The sequence below is a fragment of the Podarcis liolepis genome (genome assembly GCF_965112155.1).
Source record: "Podarcis liolepis genome assembly, chromosome: 3".
NCBI classification, from domain to species: Eukaryota; Metazoa; Chordata; class Lepidosauria; order Squamata; family Lacertidae; genus Podarcis; species Podarcis liolepis.
Genome location: NC_139557.1, coordinates 25,247,094 through 25,267,983, shown reverse-complemented (window position 1 = coordinate 25,267,983; position 20,890 = coordinate 25,247,094). Strand labels below are relative to the sequence as shown.

The window sequence follows — 20,890 nt, the reverse complement described above, 5'->3', positions numbered from 1 at the left end:
AAACTATGAAGACCCAAAGAGCTTAGCACTATGCTGCCTGAAAGATCACTTACTCCTACAATATGCCTGCCTGAACACAAAGAATATCTTTGGCATCTCTCCTAAGGGCACCCTCACCAAATGAAATGAGATGGGTGATAAAGGAGATTACCTTTTTGGTAACAGTGGATCTCTGCTTTGGAACAACCTCACCGGAGAAGATTGCCTACATTGTATTATATCCTAAAACTACATTCTAACAAGGCCAATGCTACACAGTGGCTGGATTTAGACACATCAAAGAAACATTTCAGTTAAATGCATTGCAAACTTTGTACGAGAAATAAAAAAATTTCTTCCAATAGCACCTTAAAGACCAACTAAGTTAGTTCTTGGTATGAGCTTTCGTGTGCATGCACACTTCTTCAGATACACACGAAAGCTCATACCAAGAACTAACTTAGTTGGTCTTTAAGGTGCTATTGGAAGAAATTTTTTTATTTTGACTATGGCAGACCAACACGGCTACCTATCTACTATTTGTACGAGAAATCGGGCTGGCAAAAATGGAACTCTACAGTGCCATCTGGTGTCACAGTGTTAAAATGCATAAACAACACATATAAAGCACTGTTTCTTTGCTAATATAGCTGAGTCCAGTGTGTCTCACTTCTTGCCCCCCCCCCATTGCATGGGAAGAAATGAGAGCAAAGCATATCTCTGCCCTGGGATCAGTCGGTTATTGAATGATGCATATGGTGAAATACATTAACATATTCCCCAGAGGGAAAAAAGAAAATAAATAATATTGCAAGGGGTTGGACTAGATGACCATTGAGGTCCCTTCCAACTCTACAATTATATGCTTCTATGATTTTAAGTGCCATGTAGCACTATGAAAATGTATGGTGCCCTTTCCTCTAGTAAACTGATGACATCATCACACATCCATTTTCCTCTGAATATGTAGCAGATATTTCAGGCCTAAGCTGGTCCAAACTCTCATATCATTAATCTGAAACGGCACCATGCAGAACTATGTATTCATTACACAAATACAATTAATAGACTAGACTTCCCTCTTTCTGTCTGTAGGTGTAATTTAATAACAGTTCTCATTTCAATCAACAGTGGGGGGACTACAGAAACAATCAAGGATAACCTATATATAATAATTATTGCTAACAAAACTAAATTTGATTGTGAACTTATGGCATCTAGAAAGAACCCAAAGGAGCACAGTTGCAGAGCAAGTATATCAATAGATCAAGCAGAATGTGCTCTGCTTATCATACTGTTGAATTTTTTTAATGAATGTAAAAATAAATAAATCAATGAGTACAATTAAGCAACTACATTACTGTACTTGCAAATTCAAAGGCGTACTTTCAATTTTTATTTTTATTTCCTATGCAGAAAGTGTTACTGTTACCAGCCCCTTTCACACAACAATTTATGTTCGAACAGCACACATGGAGAGGGTTATGAGACTATCTGCTGGATCCATCCCCTGTGTTTCAACTGGGGATATTCTGCACAAAGCCTGTGGTCAAGTGTCTATTCAATCTGTAGCCAACATTTTTGCAGGGTAGAGCTTGTAGGCGCAGCTTGACCATATGCATGTTCCGTGGTTCAAATCAGTTATACATGGGAAGATTGAGGACGGCACCAACAGACACATTCTCATTCTTCCTTCATAGGTTGTACACTGAATTGCCATGTGAAAAGTGCTGCTGTTGCTCAATTACAGTTTGCACCCAGGCTAAGCTGGTTTGGTTTCAATGGGAAATAAGCTCAATTAATTTAGTGTGAACCTTATATTCTCAACAACAAATGGCTATTTTGCAGTCTGATCCTTTGCATGTTAGAACTAAGTCTCTCTGAGCAGTGGGACTCAAGTTTATATAATGATGGAAACTGTAGTCCAATGACACCTGATATAAGAGTACCATATTGGATACTCCTGGTGTCAATTCTATCAGCTGCTTCTGCTTCCTGTTACTGCTCTGGCATCAGTGTTAAAATGTGGTTCAGAAATCTAGATGCCACTTTTGCAAAAAGAACTGGTATGTATACCAAGAAGCATTAGTCCTGTTTAGTGCCAGTCTCCTGGCAGCCCCAAGATCACTGGAAGAGTGGGATATAAGGTCAATAAATAACACACACACATACACACACAGCTGAGGAAGCTGCAGATGTCTGTATAATACTTCCCCATAGCAGTCTAAGCTGTTCTCTATGAACCAACATATACTAAGAAACCCAGGGAGTCACTGGCCATAAAATGAATAAATAGGTACAAAGTTGTTGTTTTTTATTTTTGTTTTAAATGTTTTATTATATTCTACTCCAGCCAGGCTGATGGGAGTGTTAATCCAAAACATCTGGAGGGTACCAGGGTGGTGAAGGCTGTTCTACTAGTTATAGTCCCCCCTTCACCCTCCACCCACCCCACATCTCAGGGCATAATAATCCATTTCTAGGGCATGGAATGCATGGACCTGGATTCTCCAATACATAAATTCACTTTTCAGTAAGAATTTCCTCAAATGGATGGCAGGAAGGAGGAAAGGAGAAAGAAATCCTTAACATCTGCAGCTAACCTGTTTCGACTTGGCACCGATGTGTGAAACTGTCTGGCATCTTGGTCTCTTATGAAGCCTGTCTAAAATCATGTCATGCTAGGCTGCTAACATTCTGAAACCCGGGCGATGAAATGGCAGTTTCAGACTGCATGCGAGTGGCAGAATCAGAAAGAGACAGATGGCCTGCCCCAAGGCTCTCTACTAGGCACAAAATTGTTTGCCTTGCATGTAAACAATGCAAAAGAAACTAGGTTTCATATAAATGTATGTGGGTGGCATCTTTTTTTTCCATTTCAATACTCGAGCATGGCTGTCATTACCTGTCATAGGCATGGAGGGTTTGACTTGCTTTTAAAATAAACAGACTTCCACTGATTATATATTGAAAATCGACTCTGCCCACGGTCAGCATAAATATATGAAAGGATTCAAGAGAACTCATACTCTACCGAATGGCCCATGCGCCCTATTTGCCTCCATGCGCTGGGAATGAGCACTGACCATTGGCCATATTGGCTGAAGCTGATGGGAGCTGGACCCAACAATGTCTGCAGTGCCACATATCAATTGCCCTATTCTTAGGAGCGAGGCAAAATTGCCCCCTTGCCACCAAAGGCAGAAAGCATAACCAAAATTTTGTGACCCCTTAATGAGTTATGAGTTATTTTACTATCAGGGTTTTAAAAAAATAATTGTCTTTGATCTATTTTGATACTTTCCCCCCCTTTCTGTTCAATATTATTGAGGCTAACAATGTTTTGTTTTTATTTGAAGCCTGACAGCTCTCCACAATCAATACACAATATTGCTATCATCATTACTAATATTATTAAGAACTAAATGTACACAAATTTCCCTTGATTGTTGCATTATCATATGACCTAAAATAAACAGTAGGAAAGATTAACATAATCAGAGTGCTGTTTATCAGAGTGCAGACAGTATCCTGAAGAAAAACTGAAACCGATTATCCCAACTAATTTAAACTGACTGAAAACAAATCTTTGCCCATAGTCAGAGGTGAATATGCATGAGTTATGGAAATCCTTACATTAATATAGACACAGAGAATATGACTTGGCACACATTTTCTTCTGTTTTTTGCTGTGTGCAAGACAAATACCTAGAATAAAATATATCTCCAAGGTACTTCTGATACCAGAGGCGAAAAGCTGCTTCACAGAACGAAACATTTTCAGTGCAAATGCACACAGATTCATCTGATATCACAAACTCTTTTTAAAATGTTGGTACTGATATAATTTATAAGAAACTTATTAAAGGAGAGGGGGGAATACTCTTTTTTCCCTTTTTTAAAAAAGAAAGTTATACTACCAAGTTCCACTTCTAGCTATGCTACAGTGGATGCTGAAATTTGGTGAATTCAGATAATCCCAAGTGAATTCTGTGTATGTCAGAAAATTCAGATATGCTGCCAAAAATTGTCACAGGCGTATAAATACGGTTGTCAGTATCCACTTGTTTATGCTACATATAATGTGCATTCTGAGATTGCTGGGATTGTCAGCATTCAGCCCAAGTGGTACCTGCAGCGTGGAGCGCTCCTGTTCAGGTTGCCAGCAAACAACCCCTCCTTATTCTCTGCCTCTGCCCACTCCATGTTCCCCCATCCTATTTACTGCCAACCCAGGAACAGTTAGCCAACATTCCAGGCCCAATATGCATAGTCAGTCCTCATGAGCTCCTTTAAGGTGTATGGAAGGGAGCTCACAGTAGTTGCCTCTACTTGATTTGAGGGCATTCCCCTTCCCTCTCAGTCCTCTGCAGAACAGCTCGCTCCATTCAACAGGGTGCTCAACCCTTAGACGTTTGGAGGGGCTGTGGGGCCAGGAGGAAGGGCAGGATATCGTCAGCTTCCCACCAGCCCTGTATGCTATTCTAGTGGTTTGTTTTGAATTAATTTTATAATGAATGATTTTAGAGTGTTGTGTTGTACTGTTGTATTGTTGTTAGCCGCCCTGAGCCCAGCTTCGGCTGGAGAGGGCGGGATATAAATAAAATTTATTATTATTATTATTATTAGATCCACTTGTTTATAACTGTATTTATTTTTAAATTTATTCTGCCTTTCTGACCCAAAGGGATGTCTCAGTGTGGCTTAAAATAAGTCAACAACCTGAAAATACATTAAAAAACAAACATAAAGTTGACTTTGGAAAATTGGGACATGCAACTCCCTAGCCAAAATCTTTTGGGCACACCCCATTTGTTAAAGCAGACTTCCTCAACCTCAGCCCTCCAGATGTTTTGGAACTACAGTTCCCAGCATCCCTGACCACTGGTCCTGCTAGCTAGGGATCATGGGAGTTGTAGGACAAAAAAAATTTAGAGGGCCGAGGTTGAGGAAGCCTGTGTTAAAGTATTGATAGCTAAAAAAAACAGCTGATTAACAATTCACAGAAATGGGTTAAGCAAGAAATTCATGGTGAGAGGCCTCATATCTTTAAATTTTCCATATACATATTTGTGTGTTTGCTGTTTGTGTATCTTTCAGGCCTACTGACAGTATTCCATCAATTACTTCATTGGACTATGTCTGCACACACACACACACACACACACAGAGAGTACTTATCTGCATTATTACACTCTTCTAATGAAGATGCTTAAGTAGTCCTCAAAGGTGGCTTTCCAAAAGCCAATTCACATGTTACCAAACTATCATAAGAAAGCCATTCCTGACTAGGAACTAGAATGAAACCTGTGAATAAGACATCTGCTGATCTGACTAAAGTGTAACTTGCTGCATATATGTATATGAGGAAGTCATGACAACATGGCTAAGGGGATCTGTACAGAGCTTATGTAACTGTAGCTTGAGTAGATCTGTCCACTGTAGAGAGAGGTAATATGATAGCCTCATCGTAGAGCCACGTCACAGCTCAGCCCATATTTACAATGTTATCATATGACTGAGCTTGCAATCCACTATTATTCCCTGTTTCGTTTTTCCACAATTGTCACATGTAAAACTTCATAAATCCATTCAAACAACATACTTAAACCTCCAGTTTGGTGTGTGAAGCAGCACTAACTGTTGCTAAAACAAGGATGGTAAAACAAATTTCCAATCTCTTCCAGTCAGACCTGTTGTGCAGTGACAAATATGGGTTGTGCTCTACATACCAGTTTCGGGAACTGAACCAGGGCCCTCAGTCTGAGACTTCTTGAGGTGTTGATGTGTGACAGAATGTGGCTTGCAGACCTTATTTTGCTTTATAGGAACAGCAAGTGAACTGTTTTCTATTTGCAGGAGTAATACAAACTTTTGTTAGAAGCCCCAGAATTTGCTTGGCATACATGGTTTATGCTACAGCAGGCAAAGATTTCAGGCAACACTGCAAATAGGGCACCCCTTTATTTAACAGATCATTAAGCCAAGAATCACTCTATCCCACAGCAGCTGCAACAATCCTATAGTCTCTAACCAGTCAGGAGAGTAATGTGCTACACTCAGAATCACTGCCAGAAATGACACCACACCTGGCCCTCCTATGGACTGAAAAGTAGAGTCCCAGTGGTTAGTAAAGTTTGCATGGAATAGTGAAAGCAGCAGGACTCCTTCAGTTGGAGTAGGAAGAGGGAACCAAAACAGTAGGGGACAGAAGAATGTGTTTGAAGCAAACTGGAAGTATAGCACAAATACTGAGCAAAAAAAAAAAGAGTAGCGACAAATGAAGTTGGGCTTCTGGAAATTATCCAAAGATGGCAAATATTAAAAAGCGGGAAACAAAACACAAAGGAGTGAAGGCTAAACTATCTTAGGAATCAGCTACAAATTAAAACACCTGCAGCATGGCCTAGATGAAGCCATCAGGAAATAAACACCATTGCAAAGAAACTATTTGTGAGCAGCAGAACTCTCAAGAAACGGCTCAGTAGGGTTGTGATCAGCAGATACATTAGTAGGCCCCAAGGTAAGGTAGCAAGCCTTCAAAATAAGCAGAGCATTAAAAGGAAATACTTCTAAACAGGTAGAGAACAAACTTGAAAAGCTCGTTACAGTTAAACGGAAAAAGATAATGCCTTTGGAAAAGGTAGCAGATGCTTAATGAAGCATAGAAGAGAAATCCTAGTTGGCTCTGCTGATTTGTATATGAGTAAGAACACAAGATGGCCATTCAGGATAAAGCCCAATTGATGCCAGGTTTCTGAATATTCATTCCTTTCTCCCAATCTTGTAATGCAAGGTAATTTTACTAAATGCTTTTTCAAAAATTATGTAAACATAGTTCCCCCCATGACCTTTGAGGAATTTATTTTCTTCAAGAGGGTGTTATCTGTGTGTAAAGTATCCACTCACACTCAGCAGTGTAGTTAACACATTGAATGTTTGTCCCTCCCACCAAAAAGTTTTGCCATTTTGAATGGAAATGGGTGAGACGTGTGATAGACCTTGCTATGGAAGTATTTGGTCACTGTATTCGAGGCCTGGAAGGAGTTTTATCTGCAGACAAATTGGGCCTATTCAGGAGGTTTTGCCAACCTCATAGCAATTGTCACAACTTATTGGCAGAAAAGGGCACTGGGTTGGACTCTAAGTCCGAAAAAGGGGGTGGCTCAGAGTAGTACCTCTAGTACATTGGTCAGTTTTTCAGGATCCCTTGTTAAAGGGGTCCAGGGGGATGTATTCTGTCCAATGCCCAGACGGGCATTTTATGGGAAGTTATTTTGGGCCATAAAACTTCCCAATATGGTGTCCTGGAGGGATTACCTAGAATTGATTTGCATCATAAAGGTAAAGGGACCCCTGACCGTTAGGTCCAGTTGTGGCCGACTCTGGGGTTACGGCGCTCATCTCGCTTTATTGGCCAAGGGAGCCGGCATACAGCTTCTGGGTCATGTGGCCAGCATGACTAAGCCGCTTCTGGTGAACCAGAGCAGCGCACGGAAATGCTGTTTACCTTCCCGCCAGAGCGGTACCTATTTATCTATTTGCACTTTAACGTGCTTTCAAACTGCTAGGTTGGAAGGAGCAGGGACCGAGCAACGGGAGCTCATTCTGTCGCGGGGATTCGAACCGCCGACCTTCTGATTGGCAAGTCCTAGGCTCTGTGGTTTAACCCACAGCACCACCTGCGTCCCTGATTTGCATCATATGGCAATCCTAAAACCTAGGATCAACCATAAAGGAATAATCACCCAGCAGACAGGTTGGGTGATTCAGGATACACATCCAATGCCTATGCCAAATCCTACTGTCATCTGTAATCAATAAAGTTGTGGCCATTTGATCCCATGCTATTGGTCTTGTCATTCTTTTTTCCTTTGCACACCCCATGCCCTGATGGCCCAGGCTCACAGTGCCTGATCCAGCAAACCTTCTACAAAATATACAGGAATGGTACTTCAAGGACAATGAAAAGATAATAGTCCTCTAACCTCATTCAGAAGTGAATCAAGTTGTCTTTCATGTTATGAAACTGCCAATTTTTATTAGATTTTTTGTTCCCCTTTTCAACTTGATACACTTGCAGCACGCTAGGGACTATTTTTGAAATAGGTTTCTCATCTCAACAAAGTACAGCAGATTTCCCATTTTACTAAGAAAGTAGAGCGCTGGGAAAGATGAATGACGGAAGCTTGCAAAACAAACAGAGGAATTAACCAAGATATGGGTAAAACTGAGATGGGGAAATGTATTGCAAGAGACAAAGGTAATGCTAAAAGCCATACAATGCAGCGATAAATGGATTGCCCTTTCCCTACTGCAGTAAACATGTGTAACAACCAGAATGGGCTTAAAGGGTCATAGCTTGATTAATAACAAATCTGCAAGAGGCAGAGAAAGAGCTGCTTAATAGTGTAGGCAGTGCCAATTAAGCCAACTAACAAACTGCCAAATGGCTGTGAAAGTACAGATCTACCTGGCAGCCAGTTGACTGAGCTTACTCCTCCATTGCCTGATCCTGAAGAGGAGCCAAGGGGGCAGCCCCACCCGATCAGTTGGCATTCATTGAGGTATGTCCAACAGCCTGAAGGGGTGTCCAAGTTGTAATGCACCTCTAGCCAGTCAGCATTGACATGGGTTGGAACCATCCCTCACCTTACAGGTGCCCCTCAGCACACCTGTGATTTCCTGTACACATGTCTTGCCAGCCACGGCCAAAGTCAATCAGCCAAATTACAGCCTAAGATGCACAGCATGCAATAGGTGAAAAAAAAGAGGGGTCTGGTCTACCAATCAGGGAACCCCTAAAAAAACCCTACTCAGTCCTGCAACTACTAGGCAAAGGCCACACTGACCAGTGGGAGGAGGCACAGCACCAGAGAAGACTGACTAGGGAATAAGAGGATAGTGGTGCCTTACACAGAGGTGCTGACTCTTCCTCCCATCACAGTTTTTCGAACATTGGGACAAGAATATGCTCCTTGCAAAGTGATCTCCATTTTAGAGTCACATGGAGAGCGGCAAATTCCTTGCCTGCCAAACATGGTAGACTTGCATGCTCTGCAAAAAAAATATACAGATACATCTCCACTGGTTTCAATCCTTTTTTTTCTTTTTTTGCCTAGTAAAGGGTTCTCAAACTGCGATCTACTGAAAATACTGGTGATTCACAAAGTCCATTTGTGTGGTCTGTGGAAAGGATAACGACCATACATCCAAATACAGAAGGCGGATGAATTCTGAATTTGACCTGAGCCTTCATATGGCAAATGTTATACCCAACTTCACAGAACTTTGCTCACAAGAAAAGGAACATCCAAGAGGCATTGCTACAGTTATTAAAATGTGAGTTATGCAGAAAAAAACAAAACAAACATTCATTACACTGAGATTCTCATAATTTGTCAAGTCATACTCTGGCTTCTCTTCAGATCATATAAAACTTTCGCCTTTTAATCAGAATTTGTCAAGTGATCTATAGGGGAAACGAGTTTTGAAACCACACTTCTAGTCCTTACTTCCCACATGTGAGAACTTCTTGAATTGACAGGCATACATTCCAAAACCTATCTCTGTGACACCACAGGAGATTTGAGAAATAAAGCAAAATGAAAAACATTTACTGAGGACAAGTGCTGATATTCTAAATATTTCTACAGAAGCAGCAAACATATGAGCGTGACATTATATTCCCCACCTTGTCACAACTTTACTACTCCCTTGATTGGCAACACACTTGATGAATGATCCAATTTGAAATGAAAATTATTATTTAAAACACATTTAGTTACAGTAGAAACCTTACACTAATTTTATGAATTTTTGAAATTATATCACCTTTGTCTCTTTAGAACTTTGATCTTGCAGAAATTCTTCTCTTACGTTGTGTCACACATGCGGGTTTAACACACATATTATTTATTTATTTCAGTTATTTATAGTCAGCCCTTATGCATTCGGATCCTTCCATCTTATTTATCATAAAACCATGATCTTTAAACAAATTGCTCCCTACAGACAGACTCAGTAAAAATAAAAAAATACTGATTATTAAATTATTTTAGCCATGTTAATGAACCAAAATGTCTGCTATTGCATGCAAACCAGTTAGACTTTGGGGTGTTGAAACCAATTATTCAAGTTGATTATACATTTTGATATTAGGACCAAAAAAGTACTGGAATGGAAAATACAAAATACTAACTTTAATTTCCATTATTACCATGCCTCACAAGAGACAGAAATAATGAACAAAACAATGAATAAAGATATTTTTCCCCTCTGTATTTTTTATTATTATATTGGATTTGATAGCAAACCCACACAATTTGCAGTCAATACTGTTCAAATGCCACTTACACTGCTGTAGTTTATCAAAGTAAAAACTAGCGGACAATAAATTAGAGCATGCTCTTTTTTTAAAAAAAAAAAAGGAAAAATGTTATTTTTAAAAAAGCAAGCAAGCCTCAATTAACTCTATGTAATCATTTGAAAGCCTACAAAGTGAGGAAGCATACCTTTCCTGGATCAAGTGTTGTTATAACCCACACACAATGTGCATTGTCCTCATACTGAACGGGATAATTGGGCGATGTGATGATACCACTTGGTCCACGGAGGTTGGAACCACATGTTCTAGCTAGAAGCATAAAAAGCATCAAAGCAGTGGGTAAGCTTCAGACATGGAGATTTATTTCAAGGCAAATTAGCAAACAAAATTAAAAGAAGAAAACCGACTGCCACCACCTACCAAGGGCGGGTGTACAACGTACCTCTTAATAACATTGACACCAGTGGCAAAATTCATAATGATTCTAGTGGCAGTGAAACAGTGGATAGCAAAATGCATGCATTTCACACAGATTTTTGTTTGTTTTCAAAATTGTTAGGTGATGGGGATGATTTTGTAGAATGAATGAGTACTTCAGCTTCCTCAACATAGTGGCTGCCAGATGTTTTGGGCTACAACTATCATCAGCCTCAGCCAGCATGGCAAAAGGTCAAGGATTATGGGAACTGCAGTCCAAGAACATCTGAGAACGTTTGGTTGGGTGAGATTGATGTATTTGTGGGGGGTTTTTTTGTGTGTTTTTGCTTGTTGCACATACTCCACCTCCACATCTTCTCCATTCATTGCTATATTTTTGTCGCAAAGATGCTTCGTTTTAAGAACAATCTAAAGACAGTATGTAATACAGCACAACACAAATGTATTTATAGTATCCCTGCTTGGAAACCTATGCCTGGTTATAAATACGGAGTATTTCAGAAGCTTGCATAGATTTTAATTAAATACGCAAACTGAGCAAGTCTTTGTCTACATGGTGAGACATTTATTTAAAAGCATTTCTAAACTGCTTAATATTTAAGAGTATCTAAGTGTTTTACAAAAGTACATCTTAAAAACGATAAAATAGTATCCTAAAAGACAGGGAGGATTCATGTACAATAGGGATATATCATTATTAGGAGGCAAAACTTAACTGATTGGTGTGTTTTTTTCAGAAGAAAAAAGTAAACATGAAAGAAAATCTTAATTTCACAAGCTGCTTTTGTTTCTCACATCCAAGTCTTGTGAATGTGCTAAGAATACACTGACATTGCATCACACTCTGTTCAGGTTCAAACCCTCTAAAAAGAAATTTTAGGACACACATACTGATAAACAATCTGGCCATATGTTGAAATTGGCACAAATTTCTTTTTTCCAAAACCACAAGATTACTCTTCTTTTTGACTTCAACTTTTAATTTTAATTTTATTTATCTATAAGCATTTCTAAACTGCTTAATATTTAAAAGTCTCTAAGTGTTTTACAGAAATATGACATAAATACAATAAAACTGTACAAGGTGGCATGTCCCATTTCACCAGTTGAGGTGAAACAGAAAGCACCACCACTGAGAACTAAATTGCTGGTTTGTGTGTTTGAGCCTGTGTGGTCGTAGATAAAGTGGTACACAGTAATGATAACTGGGAGACAGAGAAGACCAAGGAGCGGGGGGGGGGGGGGGGAATGGTCTAGAGATATTGAAGGACATTAGAAGAAACAAAAGGTTGATCTTTCCACATGGTAATTAGTCATAATGGAAACATAGAGGAAGGGATGAGAAGGCAGCTGTTATAGGGGGAAAGAAGTGAATGTAGAAGGAGCAGGAAGGACAGATAAAAGAATTTGGTAGTTTTGCAGGAACAAGCTATGAGTTGTGTGAAAGGGATAGAGAAACAACAGCTTAATAAAAAATACTTGAGTAAAAAATGGAGGTGTGGGGAGGAAGATATATAATAAATAGCCACCTTGAATTCTGCCTTGAATGGGGAGGCTGAATTACAAATTCCTTGCCACAAGGAAATCACCGTAGCAAAGAATTTACAATTTCCAAAGAGAGATTAGATCTCAGTTTAAAATGATGGCACTGGTTACCAGCTCATCATGCCAAACTGCACCTCTGCCCATCACTTTTTGACTGGCTCTGCCCTTGAACCACTATTTTGTGACTGAGTGGGCCTCGGTAATTTTCATGTTTTTCAAATGTGCCCAAGGAGTGGAAAATTTTAGAATCCCCCATCTGTCCACATACAGTTTTTCCAGGTCATGTGGCCAGCATGACTAAGCTGCTTCTGACAAACCAGAGCAGTGCACAGAAACACCGTTTACCTTCCCACCAGAGTGGTACCTATTTATCTACTTGCACTTTGATGTGCTTTTGAACTGCTAGGTTGGCAGGAGCTGGGACCGAGCAACGGGAGCTCACCCCGTCACGGGAATTCAAACCACCAACCTTCCAATCGGGAAGCCCTAGGCTCAGTGGTTTAGACCACAGCGTCACCTGCGTCCCCATATACCTAGCTGGGATCTATTTAAATGTGAATGCATATATTATCATAAACTGAAAATATGAGGTGATAAAAATGTGAGGAGTCTCAGTTATGCAAATGAGACTGCAAGGTTATAATTAACAGCAATCTTACATCCATGTGTTTCCAATTGCTAAATCTCATTTATTTTGTACAGTCATTTTGAACAAAGGATACCAGCATTATGTTGCCATACTTAATCCTCATTGATTACAGTGTGAAAGTTAGTACAGAAGTACTTGATATGATTGTTATCCATTCTATGTCAGTGCTGTACAGTGCACACTGTCAACGGACTACACCATATGCTTTTTAAAACATCCATGAATTGGACAATTCGAAACAAATGGCAAATTATCGATGGCTTTATTCATTCACATGAGTTTTATAACTGGCAACTACTCACACTGTGAAGCATTGTAATAGATGTTTTTGTGCTGTTTGTAAAGTATACTCAATTAGAAAAAGCATCATGTCTATAATTACACAAAGTCGTGGCACTTGTTCAGGTGACAGCAAGATAGTAATATTGCTTCAATTTCTGTAAGTAATGAGCTGATGCAGCTTTTGGCTAACTTCTCTAGAATGAGATTGGCACAAATGCCAGAATCAAAAGCATAACTCAAGCCAAGAATCAATATTCTCCCTTGCAGTTTGTTTCCTTATAAGACCAAGAGGATGAATTAGATCAAGTCAGCTAATTACTTAAAGTGTTAGTGATCCTTCAGTGAAGATCAAAGTTGTAAAATAGTACTTATCTGTGATTTACATGGTAGAAACATATTTCCCCCCCTAAGTATAGCCTAAAAGAAAATCAGAATGGATTAATTTTAAATTTTGGCATATTGTCTTAGAACTGAAACACAGTAATTACTGACTGATATAAGACAGATCTTCCATCTGAAGAACTGCATTATGCATCTCACTATATGGATAATATATGCATGCTGGTGTGTTGGTGACCACACACCTGGAGTAATAGAATGCATTCTATATCGTGTTTTCCTTGAAAGTGTTCTAGAAGCTACAGCTGTGCAGAATGCTGTGGCCAAGTTGTTGAGAGCACCAGGTGTACATATTTTGCACCTATATTAAAGACACCACACTGCTGTCAGTCAGTCCCCCAGCCACATTCAAGAACCTGTTACCAATGTTCAAATCTGTGAATAACTTGGTTGTAGGTTGCCTGAAAGAATGCCTATCCCCATATAGCCCTGTAATATCACTTAGTTCACCTGGGAAACTTTTACTCATAGCCCTATAGAATTTTCTGCCACTGACACTGCACTCTGGAATGCCGTTCCTCTCTGCCTTCCATAAAGCATCATCGATCAGTTCCTTCAGATGTCTTGTAAAGGCTGGTCTTTTCCTCACCCATAAGATTAGACCCCATTCTTACTGAATTCCTGTTTCTAATCTGTTCTCAGAATGGTGTTTTATGGGGGGAGGCTGTTACTGTTTAATTGTTTTTATACTGTATTTTTTTTGTAAAACACTTAAGAGACTTTTAAATATTAAGCAGTTTAGAAATGCTTTTAAACAAACAAACAAACAAATAAAAGTCAAACTAAACATTGTGCTCAGAATTCTTTTAAAAGTGCTTGGACCCAAAAAGTCTTTGACACAATCTCAGTGTATTATTAGTACCTTCTTGAGACTTGGACATGAGAAACTGTTGCAGCTCGAGAAATTTGGGCTTTCTTTACTGTTTCCTTTTTTCTTCTTCTGAAAGATCTTTAGTCATGCTTTGCCAGTAAATATAAATAGATGCCTATTGTACATATATTCCCACCCTACTTCCCAAAATCCAGTCTACATGCCCCAGAATTAGACTGCAATTCCCATTGTCCTTAGCCACAGGCCATGCTCACTAGGGCTGATGGGATCTGCTCCAGCAGTACAAAAGTGTAGCCAAAACAAAGGTGAACTGAAAAAAATAGGTAGCGAATGGCATACAGGAGGCCTGTAGAACTGTTTAGCAAAGTGTATTCTGAATATGGAAAGGGGCACTAGAATCACTTCCTCTTGGGTTTAACATCTACGTGGAGCAGACATGTGCATGACCCTTGTTGCTCTAAATGTTTGTGTCTGGAAAGATTATGCATATCACATATTTGTCTTTGGCCCATACATAGGACATTGTGGGCGAACAGCCCTGCAAACCTTCACCGTTCAAGTTTACATACTTTGCCAAACATGTCCATAACCTTAAAGGATGTTCAAAATAATAGAGAACCCAGATGAAGAGCAAGATTGGATAAGACCATTCATTCAATTTATGACACACTTCAACTGGCATGAGTAATTGCAGTGCCCTACCCTATTCCCTCCAATGAACACTACTCACCACGGCATGTTGGCCTATGGTCACTCCAAGCAGCCAGCGTATCTGTCACCTTTTGACAAGTGATGCTTTTCGTACCTTGGAGCACATAATTGTCTTCACAGCTGAACTGAACACTAGCACTGACCCTGGGGAAAGGATTTAACAATACAGACAAGTTTCAGCTTTAGGTCAGTATACACTTAAGCTTCATTACACAAACTAAACATTATTGTTGAACTCACTGGTAGGCATACAACCAATTTCATTTGTCATTTGATATACTTTGTAAGGGAAGTGTCCAGCTTGTTAATAGTATCAGCTAGGAGGAATATAGGCTGCTTATAAATTGGAAGAAAGAAGGCAAGAAAACAGCAACAGACACACACAAAGTAAACATATTGCTATGCTATAACAAACTGATCCAATTAGCAGAGATCCTTTTCATGGCAGCATTGCCTATGACTCAAGACAGAAGCCCTGAGAAACACATTGGCAGAGTTTTAAATTGGCACAATAGAATGAATGGAAAGTGAAGTATGATTGTAGGCTGGATTGCCACTGCCTGGCATTAGGAAAGGTGCTTGTGAGCTTGAAATAGCTGCATAGCCAGGAGAGCTTTGGCAGGCCAAACCTTGCTGTACAAAAACCTGAACAAATAATGCGGTGCTGTCTGATGCTGCAAAAGTGGCTGCTTTTCACTCGCAGAGGGAACATCTTCTAAGGAATTGCTTTTTCAAGCATTTTGGCTGTAACAATTACATTCACATTTATCTGAGACTCCTGGCTGGGTTGGAAAGGTATACATTTGAAATAAAGATAAATACGTAAATGATAAATGAAATAAAGAAATGCAGTGGAAGGAAACTGGGCAAAAATCTTATTTTTTATTTTTTTAAAATCTAAATTAAAAGGGCAGCACATCTCTGCTGCAAGGCTACATTTACCCTCCTTTCACATCAAGTCATTACTCTTAAATCCTACTAGACTGCAGGTGTTGGGCACTGAGCATGTCGCATGCAGGACTCCTATGTCTTTTGCCTAGATCTTCATTAGATCACTATAGCAACAGGTCCCCAGTCCTTCATTTGCTTCTCTGCTTTTTCTGAACACTGATAGAGTTGGGGACACCAACAGTTTTGTTTCCAAAAGCAAAATGTGACATATTTCTAGTAGCATATGTTTTTCCAAATATAGCAGCAGGTTTCTGAACTTCTTCATCTTTTCCTTTTGGATCAGTGGAAAGAGTTGCCTGTTTCACACAGTGGGGAAGACTATGAAACGATATGGCACCGTGTGACGCAGCAAGCAGGTCAGCATCATTTTGAATGAAGAATGTAGATGAGCAATAGCCCCGGCTGCACAGAACCGCCTTCAGAGGACAGGGAAACACTATCAAATGTCAACTGGTGCTGGGAGAACTGGGAGCAGTAAAAATGCCCCCATTTCAAACTTGTGGAATGTAGTAAATGATAACTCCAAGCTAAATTGTTCTTAGGCATATTCTGGAAGTTTGGGAAGAGGATACTTCAAAAGCTTTTTTATTTTTCAAAATGCTTTTAAAAATGAGCCACCATAGCCATGAAAATTTGTGTCCTGGGCTTTTTAGACTCATCTACCCATATACTATCTGAAACCAAAGGATTGCAAGATGTGATTCTTTTCAGCTCTCATACCCCACTAGTCAGACGTGTATCACACTTGCCAGTGAAATGCAATAAACAAATTGGGCAGGTATGCCTATGGAAAACAACAATGATGCTCCAAATCTTTTATTACTATCACAACAAGCAATATTAGCAAGTGTTGTGATAGCTCTTTATATTGTTTCTTTAAAATATTAGACAGTATGAGCACCAGGGGATGATATAACTAAGGGTAAAAAAATATGATAGACACAAATAATAAAAATTCTTAGTTTGATAAATGTAAGAATATGCTGAAGATCAAACAGGATTTATCCTTCCCTGAAATTCATAGTTTCAAAGGCTTATGTTCTTCTGCGCCCTTAAGTACAACAATTTGTGAAGCAGTAGGCAATCCCTAATACTTCACCAAAGAGCTCAAAGTTGATTACTATGAATTATAGACTAGAAAACTAATAAAGAATTAGAGCAACAGGTGTTCATTCAAGGCATCAGTCATCAGCACACAGAAGCAGCAGAACTGCTGTTCACAGACAGACAGTACCTGAAGAGGCCCCACGTTCCCAGAAAGGGGTTGGGGACAGAAACCAAGAACAAAGACTTCTCAGTGACCTTTCATACAATGATGTGAAATGAACAGTGATTCCCCCCCCCTGCAGCTCATTATCAACAACTGGCAATTAGAAAATCTGCTTTAGTATCAAGCTACAAAAGTTAACATTATAGGAGCAGAGATGAGTAAACTTTATCGCTTCTCGGCCTTTTGGCTAAGATCAAGTGTGTGTGTGTAGAATAAACTTTACTCTTTAGTGTATTCAGCTTAAAGGTGGACCCTGTGCTGTTGTGTTTGATCTCATCTGCTCCGTTTTCATAATAATTTGTAACCCAACAAATTGGAGCTTTCATTTGCTGTGTAGACTGCATAAGGTGTTGTCCGTCTCTTGTTCACTCTCCTTTCTAGAATCAAAGAGTTGCTAGTTTTGTTTTGTTTTGTTAAAAACGTGGAACAATGATTAGAGGAGCTAGTTTTGGGGCAAAATAGCAGCAACATTCTCTCAGAAAAATGCCTGCAGAGCTCACTGCGTTACCTTGTTGGATATTAAGGAATATGATGTATTATAAGAGGAGAGGGGCTAAACACCTTCAAGATTCTCTGCGTTTGATGGCAGGTCAGTTTGCTCATGTTCAGGAACTCGCTCTTGTGCAGCTAATATTCAAAGAAAATGTAATGCAAAAGTGAGTTATTTATAAATTCCAAGGATTTACCCAGTGAGGAACAGAGAAAACAGTGAGTGCGCATTAGCTGGTGATGGTTGTGGCGCTGTGTGTATGTATGCACACATGAACCCAAAAGAAAGTGACCAAAAGGCAACTCTGAAATCTGGATTGTATGAACTGATGGAAATAGAACTAGCTGTTGTGCTTCACGCCCCAAAACCCATCCCCCATGGAAATAAAGACACAGTGGAGACAGAATTTAGTTTAAATGTTAATAGGCAAATTTTGGCCACAACTTAATTAAAATACACAAATGTGACTGGTATTGGTTTAGGCATTGGTATCAAACTATATCTGGCTCCTGCCCCACCCTGCAGGAAGCCTGGAAGGGTAAAGCAGGGGGAGCTCCATCAATGTATATAGACTGGTGCTCACCCCTGGGGTTGCCAGAGGTCCTGGCATGGCCCTAGCCCCTCTCCGGGCTTCGGACGAGATCCAGACCCCCGGATTCCTTTAACGGAATACCCTATTCATTGGAGGGGCAGGTGATGGCCACACCTCCCCTCCCCACATTCCCCTAAACCAATGCCTAACCACCAAACCTTACAAAGTTGTGATGATTGCTAAGAGGTAGGCAAAAGCCAAGTGGCCACAGCCAATCTGCCACATTGGGAAAAATTCCAAAACAGACGACCAACCAAAGTCCAAAGCAAGACCAAACACGACCTAATTAATGGGTGGGCGGGTGTTTGGCCGCATGAAGCAAAAGGAGGTCCCTACGTCGTGCTGCCAAATAAATACCCCCAACCCCCAACCTTGCCACGTTGCTGATTGGCTAAAGGCCATTGGCATAACTGTGGCACCACCGGCTTGGAGCGGGGCAAGCCGCACCCACAAGCCAGTTAGGGAAGAGTTTCAGGGCCGAGCACAACATGGACCCTCTGTTAGGAGGATCTAATTTTCTAAATATATGCAGAGCACATTCCTTTACAAGTTTAGACATCCCTCAGGCAAGGTGGATTTGAAGAAGGAATTGTCACAAATTATGTACATTTTATGGAAAACAATACGTAGTGCTGAGATTTAGGTTGTGTCCTTAAAAAAACCTGACACACTGACTTCAGTGTAATAGGACTGCAGCCTTGGTATTAGATTGATATCATTGCCATTAAAAAAAATATGTGAGCAACTATATGTAATGGCGAAGGGCTGAGTAGCAGTTTAGCTGTCATTGCACCATAAAATTTGAATTGCATTATTAGTTTTGAACCCATGGGGAGGCAATCTCCCAGGTAAAGTGACAGGAGCAAGGCAAAAGAGAGAAGGGGAAGGGGGAGAACGACACCAGATGAAAACCATTCTTTAATTTTAAATGTTAAAATGCTAAAATCACAATAGAGATAAAAAGGCATTGATACGTCCAAGTCCAAGTCATTATTATATTTTAAACTACAAGACCTTTACAAAGAACTTGTCAGTACTGAATCAGCAGTGGTTAGACTGACTTTAAAATGAACTTTCTTCCTTTTCCATCAATTTCATTCACTAAATGTATTTCTCCAGACTTGGAGAGCCTTTGAATAATGTGCCTGCTCATGTATTGCAATTCAGCCTAATAGTCACAGTCATTATTCTCCTGACAAGTGCAATAGCATTTTTTTCTAGAGTCTTTACTTGAACTTATGAAAACAAATCATTGCCTTAGTCATGCACTCCAGAAAATATTTCATTTTTTAAAAAAACAGAAAAAGGGTAAAACAAAAAATAGTACCTCATTCTTGAGAATGGTGGAAACTAGAGCCTGCCATGCTTTCAAAACAAATTACTGCAGCATTTGTTGTTGTTGTTGTTTTTAAATATGAATGCTTTTGTTAACATAGTCCCTGAAAGACTAGCGTGGATATTTTTTTCAGGTGCAAAGGAAGCTAAAAAGACAACCATTTCCCTTTTGGTTGTATCTTAACAGCAAGGACTGCAAATGACGTTCAGCTAGATGGAGTGCTAAGGAACAGACTCAGATAGGATGCTTCTATGTGACTCCCATTAATAAACTGTGCAGGAGGAACCTTTAGAGCAGTGTTTCCCAAACGTTTTTGGGCAATGGCACACCTGTTTACTGAAAAAAAATCTTGCGGCACACCACCATTAAAGCCCCGCCCCGTGACGTCAGCGCGCAGCGTCACGCCGGGAGGGACGCACAAAAGTGAAAGTTTTTTCCCTCCCCCTTGCTGGGGAACCTCCAAGCTTTGGGGGTGGGAGGAGGCAGCAGAGCGAGGGACTGAGGGACGGCGGCAACTGAGGCGGCGGCGGCTGAGGCAGAGCTGGGAAGGGGGTTTCCAGGGGACACGGCAGCTCCTCGAAAGGCTTCTCTCAGCTGCGCTCAATCCGCCTCGGAGAGGATTTCCCCTCCGGTCCCATGCGTTCGTTTGGGGCATCGCTCCGGCTGCTCCCTCTCCCGCCGCGCAGGAGCGATGCCTCTCTCTGGCTCTCCCTCCGCGCAGGCTGAGGGAGGGAGGGAGGGGCGCGTGTGACCCGTCTCTGCTGGGAGACCAAACCCAGCGAGGCAGAGTCGCGCGGAGGCGCCCAGGCAGCGCTGCCGGCTGCGAGGAGGAGCGCCAGGCAGCAGCAGGAGGCGCGGCCTCTCCTCGCCGCCGCCGCCCCGCCTCTCGCCGCCCGACTCGCCCGCCTCCCTCCAGGCATCTCGCGGCACACGAGGCAACGTCTCACGGCACACTCGTGTGCCGCGGAACACCGGTTGGGAAACACTGCTTTAGAGCCTCCCTTCGTTTTGTATATATTTCTACCTCACTGAGAAGTGGCATTATGTGCTTGGAAAATAAATAAAAATGCTCACAGGAAGGTGATTCTT

General features: G+C 40.7%; 1 protein-coding gene and 1 long non-coding RNA gene across 5 annotated transcripts in view; one reads left to right on the top strand and one right to left on the bottom strand.

The window, feature by feature from the left end:
• The window catches only part of CSMD1 (CUB and Sushi multiple domains 1), a 963,313-nt gene that overhangs the window by 276,818 nt on the left and 665,605 nt on the right, over window positions 1-20,890 (bottom strand). For all 4 annotated transcript variants that reach the window (XM_083495378.1, XM_083495379.1, XM_083495380.1 and 1 more), the window contains 2 exons: window positions 15,182-15,306; window positions 10,494-10,615 (listed from right to left, as the gene is read on the bottom strand). In XM_083495378.1, the coding sequence (XP_083351504.1) occupies window positions 10,494-10,615; window positions 15,182-15,306 (247 nt within the window). The remainder of the gene's footprint in view (window positions 1-10,493; window positions 10,616-15,181; window positions 15,307-20,890) is intronic.
• LOC310703508 lies at window positions 15,886-17,549 on the top strand. The gene is made up of 3 exons (XR_014524204.1): window positions 15,886-15,957; window positions 16,397-16,469; window positions 17,463-17,549. It is a non-coding gene; the product is annotated as an uncharacterized lncRNA (long non-coding RNA).